The sequence below is a fragment of the Phacochoerus africanus genome, chromosome 1, assembly GCF_016906955.1.
Source record: "Phacochoerus africanus isolate WHEZ1 chromosome 1, ROS_Pafr_v1, whole genome shotgun sequence".
Classification (NCBI taxonomy): domain Eukaryota; kingdom Metazoa; phylum Chordata; class Mammalia; order Artiodactyla; family Suidae; genus Phacochoerus; species Phacochoerus africanus.
Window position 1 is genome coordinate 193983669 of NC_062544.1, and position 14436 is coordinate 193998104.

The 14436-nt window shown below is 33.9% G+C and overlaps 1 protein-coding gene across 1 annotated transcript in view; it reads left to right on the forward strand.

Annotated features, from left to right (window-relative positions):
- Positions 1-14436, forward strand: part of NAALADL2 (N-acetylated alpha-linked acidic dipeptidase like 2) — a 967277-nt gene that overhangs the window by 364266 nt on the left and 588575 nt on the right. Inside the window, exon 3 of the mRNA XM_047786685.1 lies at positions 7557-7830. Within this exon, the coding sequence (XP_047642641.1) occupies positions 7557-7830 (274 nt within the window). The remainder of the gene's footprint in view (positions 1-7556; positions 7831-14436) is intronic.

Sequence of the window (14436 nt, forward strand, 5' to 3'; positions counted from 1 at the left end):
CACCTTATTAAATACTTTATTAAATATTTTCTCAAGGTTTTAGCTTGCATAGTAAGCAAGAAAATACAATCTATAAATGACTAGAAAGAATGTAATGAAAACTTAATTATTGGCTTTTATATATTAATGATGAAAATCATATAAAATATAATAGTAACAAAAAATATAATAGTAATATTCTAACAGGATTACATGATAGAACAATGGCATGGTATTCCTCTATACTAGGAAAAATATTTTAATTTTAAAATATTATTTATGTTAACACTGGTTAACATAATGACTTACTGTATTATAAGGGTGATCTCTCTCCTTATATTGATCTTGTGTCAGTGTAATTGTAATCATGACCTTGATATGAAAATTGATAAACTCATTTAAATATTAATATAGAAGAGAAAAAAAACAGGAGGACTTCTCATTCTGAACATTAAGGCATATTATAAGGTAATGATAATTAAAATAGAATATTACTACAGAACGAGATCATAAAGACTACTGGAATTGACTAAGGACTCAGATATACTAGGAACTTATGACAAAACTTTCATTGGCAATGTGTGAAAATATGACAAAGGGAACTAGGATTATTATTCACATGGAAAGAAAGTAATAGTTCATGCATTCCTACCTCATACTACACACACATATATACATACATACACAAATATTCCAAATAAATATTGAAATGTAAAAAAAAAAAGTTCTTTAAAGCTTTTATGAGAATAACTTCATTACCTCAGGTTTGAGAATAATTTCTTAAGTACACAAGAAAAATGTGCAAGAAAATGTGGTAAGGACAAGATGGCAGATTAGAAGGACTTGAGCTTACCTCCTCTTGAGAAAACACCAAAATCAAACTAACTGCTGAATAACCACTTATGAAAAGAACTGGAACCACCAAAAAAAGTATTTTACATCCAAAGACAAAGAAATAGCTGCAATGGGATGGTAAGAGGAGTGCTTTCACAATACAATCAATTTCCATTCCTGCCACTTGGGTGACTCATAAACTGGAAAGTAATTATACTGCATAGATTCACCCAAGAAGTGAGAGTTTTGAGCCCCACATCAGTTTCCCCAGCCTGGGGTTCTGGGATAAGGGGAAGGAGCCTCTAGAGCATTTCGTTTTGAAGGCCAGTGGGGCTTGAACACAGGAGTTCCTTAGGACTGGGGGAAACAGAGACTCCATGCTTGGAGGGTATACACAAGTTTTCATGTGGGCTGGAATCCAGGGCAAAGCAGTGATGCCACAGGAACATGGGCTAGACCTAACTGTGGATCTCGGGGTGTCTCCTGGGAAGTTAGGGGTTTACTTTGGGAGCAAGGACACTTGTTATTGAGGCCCCAGGGGAATATTTATTGGTATGAGCTCTCCCAGAGGTTGCCATTTTGGCACTGAGCTCTGGCCTCACCTAATAGCCTGAAGGTTCCAGTGATTGGTTGTCTCAGGCTAAACAACCAACAGAGTGGGAACACAGCTCCACTTGTTAGCAGATAGAATGCCTACAGTCATGCTGAGGCCTCACCTCTAAACACACCCTTGCCCAACAGATGGACAACACCCAACTTGACCTGCCAGTTGGCAGGCACAAGGCCCTCCCACCAGGAATCCTGTTCAAGACCCTTGACCAACCTCACCACCAGCTGGCCAACACCAGAAGCAAGAGGAACTATAATCCTGCTGCCTGTGGAAAGGCAAGCACAAACACAGAAAGTTAGATAAAATGAGACAGCAGAGAAATATGCTCCAGGTGAAGGAACAATGTAAAACCCAGAAGAACAATGAAGTAAATTGGAAATAGTCTACCAGAAAATGAATTCAGAATAGTGATTGTAAGGATGATTCAAGATGTCAGAAAAAAAATGGAGGCACAGAATAAGAAATTCAAGAAATGTGTAACAAAGAGAAGATTTAAAGAACAAACAGAGATGAGCAATAAAATACCTGAAATGAAAAATACACTAGAAGGAATCAATAGCAGAATAATTTAGAACAAATAAATGAGCTGGAAGACAGAGTGGTGGAAATAACTGCCATGGAACAGAATTTAAAAAAAATAATGAAAAGAAATGAAGGCAATCTTCGAAATCTCTGGGACAATATTAAATATACCAACATTTACATTATAGGGGTCCCAGAAAGAGAAGAGAGAGAAAGGGACTGAAAATATTTGAAGAGATTATAACCAGAAACTTCTCTACCATAGGAAGGAAAAAACTCAAAGTCCAGTGCTGAGAGTCCCATATAGGATAAACATAAGGAGGAACATGTTGAGACATATATTAATCAAACTGACAAAAATTAAAAGAGAAAATATGAAAAAAAGGGGAAAATGAACAAATAACATACATGAAAATCCTCATATGGTTAGTTGATTTTCAGCATGAACTCTGCAGTCCAAAAGGGAGTGGAACCATATATATGAAGTGATGAAAAGGAAAAATCTACAACTAAGAATACTCTAGCAAGCAAGGCTCTTGTTTAGACTCAACACCGAAATCAAAAGCTTTGTGTACAAGCGAACGCTAAGAGATTTTAGAACCATCAAACCAGCTTTACAACACATACTAAAGGAACTTCTTTAGGCAGAAAAGAAAAGGCCATGACTAGAAAAAAGAAAATTAAAAAATGGGAAAACTCACCAGTAAAAACAAACACACAATAAAGGTAGGAAATTATCCACACACAGGCATGAAATCAAAACCAGCAATCTTGAGAAGAGGAGAGTAAAAATTCAGGATATTGGAAACACATTTGAAATTAAGAGATCAGTAACTTAAAACAGTCTTGTATGTGTATAGACTACTATATCAAAACCACATTAGCCACCAGCCAGAAATCTACAATAGATCCCCCCCACAAAAACACATGTAAAGCCATCCAAACACTATACCAAACACAATAAGAACATACATATCTATAACTACCTTAAATGTAAATAGATTAATAGCTACAACCAAAAGACATAGACTGGATAAATGGATATAATAACAAGACCTGTATATATGCTGTTTACAATAGACCTACTTCAAATTAGCGACTACAGACTGAAAGTGAGGGATTGGAAAAAGATATTTTATGCAAATGGAAATCCAAAGAAAGGTATAACAGCAATACTCACATCAGACAAAATAGACTTTAAAATAAAGACTGTTAGAAGAAATAAAGAAGGACCTTAAATAACGATCAGGGGCTTAACCCAAGAAGATATGACAACTGTAAATATATATGCACCCAACATAGGACCATCTCAATATCTAAGGCAAATGCTAAAAACCACAAAAGGAGAAGATCATAGCATTACAATAATAGTAGGACACTTTAACATCCCACTTATGTCAATGGACAGATCATCCAGACAGAAAATCAATAAGGAAACACAGGTCTTAAATGACAAATTAGACCAGATGAATTTAACTGAAATTTATAGAACATTTCATCTGAAATCAGCAGAGTATAGATTCTTCTCAAGTGCACATGTAACATTCTCCAGGGTAAATCACTTGCTGGACCACAAAGCAAGCCTTGGAAAATTTAAGAAAATTGAAATCAATCATCTTTTCTGACCACAATGATAAGAGATTAGAAATCAACAAAAAAAAAAAACAAAAAACATGAACACAGTAAAAAACACAAATGCCTGGAGGCTAAACAATGTTACTAAACAAGCAGTGGATCACTGAAGAAATCAAAGAGGAAATTTTTAAAAATGCCTAAAGACAAAAGAAAACACCATGACCCAAAACCTATAGGACACAGCAAAGGCAGTTCTAAGAGGGAAGCTTATAGCAATACAATCTTACCTAGGAAATAAGAAAACTCTCAAAGAAAAATGTACAAACTATTACATTATTACAAAAAATCATATACATTAAGGTTAAAAACTTATTCATCATAAAACAAGACAGTGAAAACAAAGGAGAAGCCAAAATCTAGGCAAAGTACCACATACATTACCTAAAAGAAAATTTATCCAGAATATACAGACACTTCCATAAATATGGGTAAATGACATAGTCATTGCATGGAAATAGAACATAGATGGCTAAATAATATGAGAAAAAACTTTATTAGTAATCTTGGAAATGCAAATTAAAATCACAATGAGGCATGATTTTACCCCAAAATAAATGATAGTTACATGATGTGATGGTGTTAGCTAGCACTCTGGTGGTAATTATTATTTATTGTATAAATGTATAAAATCATCATATGTTATGATATGTTAAACTTATATAATGTCATATATCAATATACATGGAGAAGAATGTATGATACCAATTACATAAAGGTAAGAACTCAAAGCCTAAGGAATGAATTGTGAAGGGCTTATATATAAATACATATTAAATCTATGAAAATAAGACAGAAGCCAAAACAAAACAAATAAAAAACCCAAAACACCAGCAACAGCAACAACAGCAAACAGTTTGGTGATTCCTCTGGGGGCTAGGGCGAGTGATGAAATAAAGACTATTTAGGGGGCTTCGATAATACTGGAAATGTTACACTTCATAGGCTGGGTCATTCTTTCATTATTATCCATAATTTAGATATGTTACACAATCTTTATATGTTCAATTTTTCATAACAAAAAATGAAGTTGTAGTAAAAAAGTACATATCCTTTAAATTGAAAGTGGACTAGAGAATATAGATATCCTTTACTAAGTAATTTCTGCTTAGTACTGAATAATATTTAGGAATTCTCCAGCATTGAGACAAATTACTAATTCTTCAGCTGAGCCCTAAAGAAATACTTTATTTACTTTTCAAAGCCATATTGTATAACATAAACATCTTGAAACATTTAATGTTCTTTTGTGTTGCTTACATTATAAAGCACTTTGAAACTGAGAATAACAAAATAAATGATAAACATCTTGCACACTCATTGGTAGACGTATGCTCACCAATTAACTAGTGAAAGGAGCAGCAAAAGTCTAAAGCAATATTCAAATTTTTCTTTTTCTGTTAATGTTGACTACACATAGCCAAATTTACATAAGTAAAATGTACATTCTGCACCTCCAATTTATACATATTACAAAAAATATTACTGATGTTTAATTTCCAAATAGCTTTCTCATCAAATTGAGTTTCAACTCAGTTAGTTTACTTGCCTAACCCAAAATTCTACAAAGAGAGTTATAGTAGGAACAAAGAAAGAGTTGAAGAGATGGAGGATGCAAGAACACAATGGGGAAATGATAGTCTGCACTTCTGTGTTTACTGCAGCAGAATTCACAATAGCTGAAGCATGAAAACAAACTAAGTATTCATGGATGGATGGATGAATAAAGAAAAGTGCTATGTATATAGAATAAAATATTATTCAGCCTTAAAAAGGAGATCGTGCCATTTGTGATAAGGTAGATGAATTTAGAGAACACTATGATAAGTGCAGTAACCCAGACCAACACATGCAGAGACTGCATAGTATCACTTATATGTGAAATCTTAAAAGAAAAAAAGTCAAATTCTTGGAAAAAGAGTAGATTCATAGTTGTCAGAAACTGGAAGTTGAGGGAAATGGGGAGATATTGGTCAAGAAAAACAAGCCTTCAGTTATAAGAGAATCTAAATACAGCACGGTAACTATAGTTAACAAAATTGCATTGTCTTTTGAAATTTGCCAAGAGAGTAGATCTTAAGTGGTCTCAACACGGGTAACTAGGTAACAAAGGTGAGTTGATTGATGTGTTAATTTGATTGTGGTAATCATTTCACAAGGTACATATTGAATCATCATGTTGTATACTTTAAATACATACAACTTCATTTGTCAATTATAATTTAAATGCCTCACTAAAAAAATAAAATAGAAGGCTGACCAATATTATTCAGAATAACAGGTAGTTTTTTTGTGTGTTTGTTTTCAATCAGCAATTCTATAAAATTTACATGGTACTGATGATTGGTCAAATTATATTTTTTTTTTCAAAATCAATATTTTTAAAAAAGGAATAGACAACATTCCCATTGTGCCTCAGCAGGTTAAGGAATGGGCATTGTCTCTGTGACGATGCAGGTTCAATCCCTGGCCTCACTCAGTGGGTTAGAGATCTGGTGTTGCTGCAATCTGTGGCACTGGCCTCAGCTGCTGCTCTGGTTTGACCCCTAGCCCTGGAACTTCCATATGCTGCAGGTGCTACCATAAAAAAAGGAAAAAGAAAAATAAACGAATAGAAATAGCAACTGGCAAAGGATAGAAAACAACTGGCAAATTGTTATTGCATCTTCCTATATAGACCAGCTTTTAAGCTCTCAACAGATCTACCTTTTATTCTTCAGTAATGCTTTGTTTTTTTATACCATCACACATATTTTCCATGTCCACTACTTACTATTTTATCAAATATTTTTCATTCAGGGTTCTTGAATAAATAGGGTCCTAAGATAAACAAGTATTGTGAGAAAAAAATTTGTGATGGGCAAAAATGACAGTATCAAAATATCCACCTAGGTAATGGTTTGGAGAGAAATAAAATGCTTATAGAAAGATATATTTTTATAAAAAAAAAGAGCTTGTTCCTTTGCATTCTAGCATAAAACAAAGCAAAACTTTATTAGATTTTTCTTTTTTAATTTCCTATGTCTAATTTTTTTCTAGGTTTATGGATTTTTTGGAACAGATTTTGTCTAGCTTCTAGGATATCATAAGCAGAAATAGTGCACTATGGATTATGGGACAGGTATAGGAATAAGCATGTAGACTACAGAGCAAGTACTCATAAAAATTAACTTCAGGAGTTCCCGTCGTGGCGCAGCGGTTAACGAATCCAACTAGGAACCATGAGGTTGCAGGTTTGGTCCCTGCCCTTGCTCAGTGGGTTAACGATCCGGCGTTGCTGTGAGCTGTGGTGTAGGTTGCAGACACGGCTCGGATCCCGCGTTGCTGTGGCTCTGGCGTAGGCCGGTGGCTACAGCTCCGATTGGACCCCTAGGCTGGGAACCTCCATATGCCGCGGGAGCGGCTCAAGAAATAGCAACAACAACAACAACAACAATAATAACAACAACAACAAAAAAAGACAAAAAAAAAACTTCATATTTGTTTGACAATTTGTGGTTGGTTTTACCACAATATAGTGATTTAATGGCATACCTATATGTAGATAGCGTCATGTAATTTATATCAAAAGAGTTCTCTCTGAATCACTTTAAATACCAATAGTTATATATTAATCACATAAATTTACTTGTGATCATACTAACTTAATACAAAGCTCTTTCAACCAGCATGACTCCCTAGTTTTCGAGGTGAGTTTTAAATATGTTGATGTCAATAGAAAGATCAGAACTAATAAAAATAACTGGCATTAATTACTTTCTTCTCTGTAGTCCCATTGTGCTTTATTAGTTTTTAAGAATTTTGCTCATTCTGCTTGACTGTGCATCATTTCTGTACAAGCCCATCATCTCTGCTAGACTGATGTCTTGTGTCCTATCTGATTCTTCATTCACATTCCACATTTATTAATAATGGCTCTAAATCAAAAGAATAAAGATTTCCCCCTTTTTTTAGAGTATGTGTTTTAAATTTCTTTTAGAAATTTGGTACAACTGTACAAAAGTGAAGATGACATGGAAATTTCAAAGAAGATTAAGATTCAGTGGACTTCTTTGGGTCTAGAAGATGTACAGTTTGTAAATTACTCTGTGTTGCTGAACCTGCCAGGCCCTGCTCCCAGCTCTGTGACTCTGAGCAGCAGCGGCCAGTGCTTCCATCCTGATGGCCAGCCTTGCAGCGAAGAAGCCAGAAAACACAGCAGCCAAGATCTGCTCTACTCATACGCAGCCTATTCTGCCAAAGGAACTCTCAAGGTAATATGCCCATTTGTCTCTGTCATTTACAGTGAAATGAAATTAGAAAACAACAGCTTTCATCTAAATTGAACTAACTGGCAAGATGCAACATACAGAAGTAACCATTAAATGTTCTCAGTGAGGGGATGCCAGGAAAGGGGAAGGAAGATTTGAACTTCCTGATCCTTTTCTGGTCATATTTTGAAAGTGAAAACACGTTGGAAGAATTTACTTCAAAAGTGTTGAATGTGTGATGGAGTCATTCACATTTTGCTTCATCCTTATAGTGCAAGTGCATTTTGTTCTTTGATTCTGAAGATGCAAATTTTAATAAATTGATATGGACAGAAAGAATCAACATGGAAGCAGTTGTGTTTTGAGATTGTGTATGCACACAAAAATTGAAGTGGAAAATTGATATGATTATTCACACATTTAAGACTTGAAATACAGTGTTTCTTCTCTATGACAGAAAATGTATGAACAAGGGACCAGGTGTGAATGATTCCTTTAGTCTTTCTGGGTTAGCTGGTTTTATAAGGTGGTTTTTGTGGCATTGTGGTTAAGTGTACAGCTTCTAGGGTCACGTGGACTAGTTTCAAATCTCAGCTCCCTGATTACCACTGTAAGTAAACATCTAGGTCTGAGTTTTCTCATCTCTAATATGGGGGTAATAGTAGTTCCAATGTCATAATCGTGTCGTGAGAATTAACTTAATATATGTAAATCTTGGGGGCTAGAGAATAGATAAGGACAGTATAACAGTTAGATACCATAGTATTTAACTGGTCACTAGTTTGCATAGTCAAGTTTTCCATCTCCATTTAAAGTCTCATTTTAATAAACACATTGTCTTTTATAAGACTATATATTTCCTCTAAGGATTTTATTTATTTATTTTGTTTTTTTAGGGTCATACCCACAGCATATGGAGGTTCCCAGGCTAGGGGATGAATCGGAGCTGTAGCTGCAGGCCTACTTCACAGCCACAGTAACATGGGATCCGAGCTGCATCTGCGACCTACACCACAGCTCGCGGCAAGGCCAGATCCTCAGCCCACTGAACAAGGCCAGGGATCAAACCTGCATCTTCATGGATGAAAGATTCATTTCCACTGAACCTTGACAGGAACTCCTTCTCTATAGACTTTATATGAATTAAATATTCTTTCTGATTGTTAATTATTGGCACAGATTTTTAAGACTCTTATTGTTTACTCTGATTAATACAACTTATTTAAATCACAAATTTACAGTGCAAAATAGATGCTATTTCTTAATGTTCTAAGTTTTTTGGGGGGATAGAATGGGGTGAGGCAGGTATTGGTGCTTCAGTATTTTTTTTTTTCTGTTTTAACATTCTCTAATATTTTACAGAATTACATATAACCAGAACCACCTTGAAAAGCTGTTTCATTGATTAAAAGTTAACATTAAATGTCTGCAATATTTCTAGTGTAGGATTCATTTGATTTGATTGATATATACTATTTCTGATAGGAAATAATGGAAATGCACCTATGTCTTAATAGGCATAGAGGGAGGCCACCAGCATTCTTTCTTTGGCTCAGAAATTGTGGTCTTAAGTCAAGATTTGGAAGTTACCTCACATATTTTCTCTTGAACCCTCAACCGCATGGAAGCCCCCATATTTCTAGACTCCTTGGTATCCTAGATGATTCAAGTATAGCACAGTCATCTCCTTTCCTAAACAAAAGCAAATCCGAAACAGAACAACAAAACTGCAGAAGATTGAGTGGGTCCTTCAAATCACTTCCATCTATTTGCTTTTCAATTTCTTCTGGCAAACGTTCATTCTTCCTTGACTGAGGTGATACTGTGAAACTATAACTTGTGTCTTTATTTCCTTAGCATGGACCTCTTTAGTAATCTCCTGGGCCATTGGATTGTTTTTTATATTCTTATGTAACCATATTTATGAAGGATTTTTACACATTTATGTTATCAGTTTTAAGTGTTTAACTTTTCTCTTTGTTGCCTATGAAAGAAAATCAAGATCTACTGTAGAATCATAGAAGTACTTAAGTATTTATGAAATCATAAGTCATGATTAGTATTCTTAGTATTCTTTTGGTGGGAATGTAGATTGGTGCAGCCACTATGCAAAACAGTATGACGGTTCCTCAAAAAACTAAAAGTAGAGGAGTTCCCATCGTGGCGCATTGGTTAATGAACTGACTGGGAACCAGGAGGTTGTGGTTTTGATCCCTGGCCTTGCTCAGTGGGTTAAGGATCCGCGTTGCCGTGAGTTGTGGTGTAGGTTGCAGACGCGGCTTGGATCCCGTGTTGCTGTGGCTCTGGTGTAGGCCAGTGGCTACAGCTCCAATTCAACCCCTAGCCTGGGAACCTCCATATGCCATGAGAGCGGCCCTAGAAAATGCAAAAAGACAAAAAAAAAACCCAAAAAAACTAAAAGTAGAACGACCATATCATCAAGCATATCATATGGGCACACATATGAAGAAAATGAACACTAACTCAAAAAAATACACTCACCCCAATGTTCATAGCAGCATTATTTATTTTTTTTTACATACAAATACACACAACACACACAGGGATATTATTCAGCCATAATAAATAATGAAATTTTGCCCTTTAAAACAGCTTGGATGGACCTGGACAGTATTATGCTTAGTGAAATGTCACACAGTGAAAGACAAATACATTATTTTATCACTTCTGTGTGGAATCTAAAAAATAAAACAAATGAATACAACAAAAATAGAGACTCACAGATAAAGAGAATAAATTAGCATTTACCAGTGGGGAGAGAAAAAGGGCAGGACATATAGGTGATTAAGAGGTACAAACTAATATGTATAAAATAAATAAGCTACAAAGATATATTGTATAATGCAGGGAATATAGCCAATATTTTATACCTTTAAATGGAGTATAATCTATAAAAATAGTGAATCACTATGTTATACACCTGAAACTAATATATTATACATCAAATTATACTTCAATAAAGTACTATTTTTAACAAAGATATGTTGAAAAGATTTAAAATAACAAAGCTATTAAAAGAGAGAAATAGGAGTTCGCTTGGGCATTAAGTATCTGGTAGTGTCACTACAGTAGCTCTGGTTGCTCTTATGGCGACCCTGCCTCAGAAACTTTCACATGCCATGGGCATAGCCCAAAAAAACAAAAACGGGGACTTCCCATTGTGGTTCAGTCATAATGAACCCAACCGGGATCCATAGGATGCAGGTTCAATCCCTGGCCTCGCTCAGTGTCTTAAGGATCAGCCATTGCAGAGAGCTGTGGTATAGGTCACAGACACAGTTTGGATCTGGTGTTACTGTGGCTGTGATGTAGGTAGGCAGCTGTAGTTCCTATTCGTCCCCTAACTTGGGAATTCCATAAACCACAAGTATGGCCATTAAAAAAAAAAAAAGGATAAGTAATGTTAGCTGTAGATGTAGAAATATATTCTATGTTTGAAATATTAGGCCTAGATAGAAGGGGATAGCATTAAAGGAACTAAAATGCTATTATGGATAAAACAAACATCTTTTATTTGAAGAACATAATTTAAGAAATTGTGAAAATTAGATGAAGACATTGGCAATAAGTGTTTTTAGAATTATATTAATAATTGAAATCTATTACAATAAGTACATAATTTAAATATTTATATCACTAAATTAGTATGTTATTGATATTGATTTTTAAAATTCACTCTATATTAGTACTATAATTTTCAAAAGCAAAGGAATTTCTAGGTGATTATTTTATATGGATATAGAATAATTGCATATATTTTATATATGTGCTTTACACAGCTGTATTGCTGAAACTCACATATTCTAATTAATAGGACACTGGTGAATTTTCTGTCTCTTCAGACTACTTCCCAATTCAAATCAAGCTTGAGAGATTGTTGCTGATGATTCAGGCATATCTACTTTTTGATTTTGAGGACATGGTGTTTGCATGAATTTCTATCAGGCAGAGCCATTAACAAGTTCTTAAATTATTCTAGTCTGACTGCCAGCAAAGCTCCCCACTACTTTTGCTTTTGACAAGGTTATTTGTAGAAGAGGCGTGCTCCTTTCCTTTGAAGAGCTGTCATGTCCATTCATCATATGACCATTTTGTATAAGCTTCCAATTTTTGCTTTCTGGTAACAGTCTAAACAGCATTTGTGATATCTCAGATCTACTTCAAAAACCTACTTAGTGCCAGCATGATGGATGGTGTACTTTGCAACTTCTTTGTAATTCATTGTGCACTGGAAAGGTGACATTGTTTACCCCATCATAATGACAGGTGGGTCAGTAAAATGGTCCTAAGGAGAGTTGTCCTGTCAGATGCAAAATACATATTAAAATGGATACATAAATAATTTAGCATGAGTGAGGTTAGCTTCAGGGTATAAACATGGATTTATATTTTTATTAAAGAGAAATATCAAGTATAATATAATGTTAAAGGCACTGATAGTGCTAGCAATGTCTAGTCAGTTTTATAAATAGAATATATGGCTTTATATAATTTCTGTGCAATTATTTCCTTTGTCTTTGTGAAACCCATGCAGATTCAGAAAAGCAAAGAACAATTAATATTTAATATAGATTGGTCAGTTTGGGTCTGCCATATTCTTTTTTTGAATGGGGAATTTGTTTTTATTCCAGTACTTTTTATAAATTTTGGAGTTTTCTTTCTGTTAAACGTTATTTTGAACCTGAAAGACAGGCCCAATGATTGAGTTTTATGAAGAAACATTTTCAACAAATCATTAACTGTACATGGAATACTGTTATCAACACATAAGTATCCCATTCCTCAGAAAGCATAGTTCAGTAGAAGGCTAGCAACATTCCTTATCATTTGCACAATTGTGCATTGGTTGCTTCAATTTCAAAGCTTCAATGTCTTCATTTATATAAGGGGAATGATAGAACTTTAAAGTAGTGGTTATGGGGAAGAAATGATATAAACCATGTAAAGTGCCTTGTAGTTAGAAACACTCCATAAATGTTAGCTATAGTTGTTATTATTAGTTGGTATAAAGCAGACATACTTAAAGGGAGAAATTAAGAAAATATAAGAACTATATATCATAAAATTTGAGGTACAAATTTGTACTATATTGTATGAATATAATCTTTCTGTCTTCAGTTAAACATGATGAATATTAGTTATTAGAGAGGAAATGCTTTATGCAAGAATATATAATAAACTTATAATTCCCTGATCATAAAACTCAAAACTCAAATGAAATATTTTACTCTTGAATGTAGAATGACAAAGCTGGTCAAGTTGGGCCTGAAGAATATTGCTTGTCTGTTTTGTAAAATATCAAGACATAGTTTAATATATGAAATCTGAACATTGCACTATATATTTTGTCAAAAATCTTAAAGAGAAAATAACCATTGCATGGAATCCTTGGAAACTTAAAATCAGATGTCTATTTTCTCATGGCTAGAAAAACTTTGTTTCTCTTTCATTTTTAATGTTCACAAAGAAAGGCAAACTTATCAGTGTTATGGCAAGAGGCAGAGCTATATGCACTTGGCTCTGAATGCTTCTCGTTATAGATTAAAAATATCAGAAAGCTAAAGGAATAGACTGAAATTGTATTGTCTGAGTATGAAGATGTGACTACTGGCTCACAAACAGAAATGTGAGCTTGGAGCAGTTTTCAGAGTTGAAAAGGACTTTGCATTTTATTTGTCTTCCTTCTGTTTTTTCTTGTAGAATCTATCTTTCAGTTAACAATGCACACGTGTGATGAATAGCTTTGAATACATCAGTTGTATGTAAAGTAGTTCATTTTTTAAAGAAAAACTACATAAAATCCATTGGCTTAATATAACCTTCTATTTCTTATATCATGAGCTCTGTGAATAAATGAGTTAAAAAAAGAAATTCAAAATGAGTTGCTTTTTTTTTTCTTCAGGATAATTCCTGGGAATAGTTTCTACATATTTAAGGTCCATATTTTTCCAGGATTTAAAATTTAGACAGAACCATTTACAAATAAAGAAGTCCTCTATCACAACATATCATCTATGGTTAAATATTTGCTAGAGAAGTTACATGTTTCTCCTGGGAAAGAACAAAATTTTATTTTATGAAATAAAAATTTTAAAACAAAGAGAGTTGAATTTACCTAAATGGTTAAAGTACAATGGATGGTTTTTCTCCTTCTTCACTGGAAGAAATACAGTATTTTTAGTGAGAAAGTATTTAACTACAGGTTTCTAACTTGACTAAAGTTATTTATACAAAATCTGAATCACCATAATTCTTGTCTGACAGAAAATTCTAGGTCAGAATTTTTACATTTAATATGATTTAAAACATACCACTTACAAAGTTATGATAGCATAACTTTCTTAGCCAATTTAATTTATAAGTTAATTTCCATGAAATACAAGTTTACAGTTTATAAATAAGATTTACCACATTTCATTAAATGCTGTAAATTTGTTCATTTCAGAACTAGAGAGATCTGTTCAGAAGTTGATACTCCAGTTTATGTGCTATTTCAATACACTAATATAATTGATTTTGGAGAAGCAGAATTCTATCATATTAATTTCATTGCCTCCAGAAAGAATTCTCCTGAATGAATTTGAAACT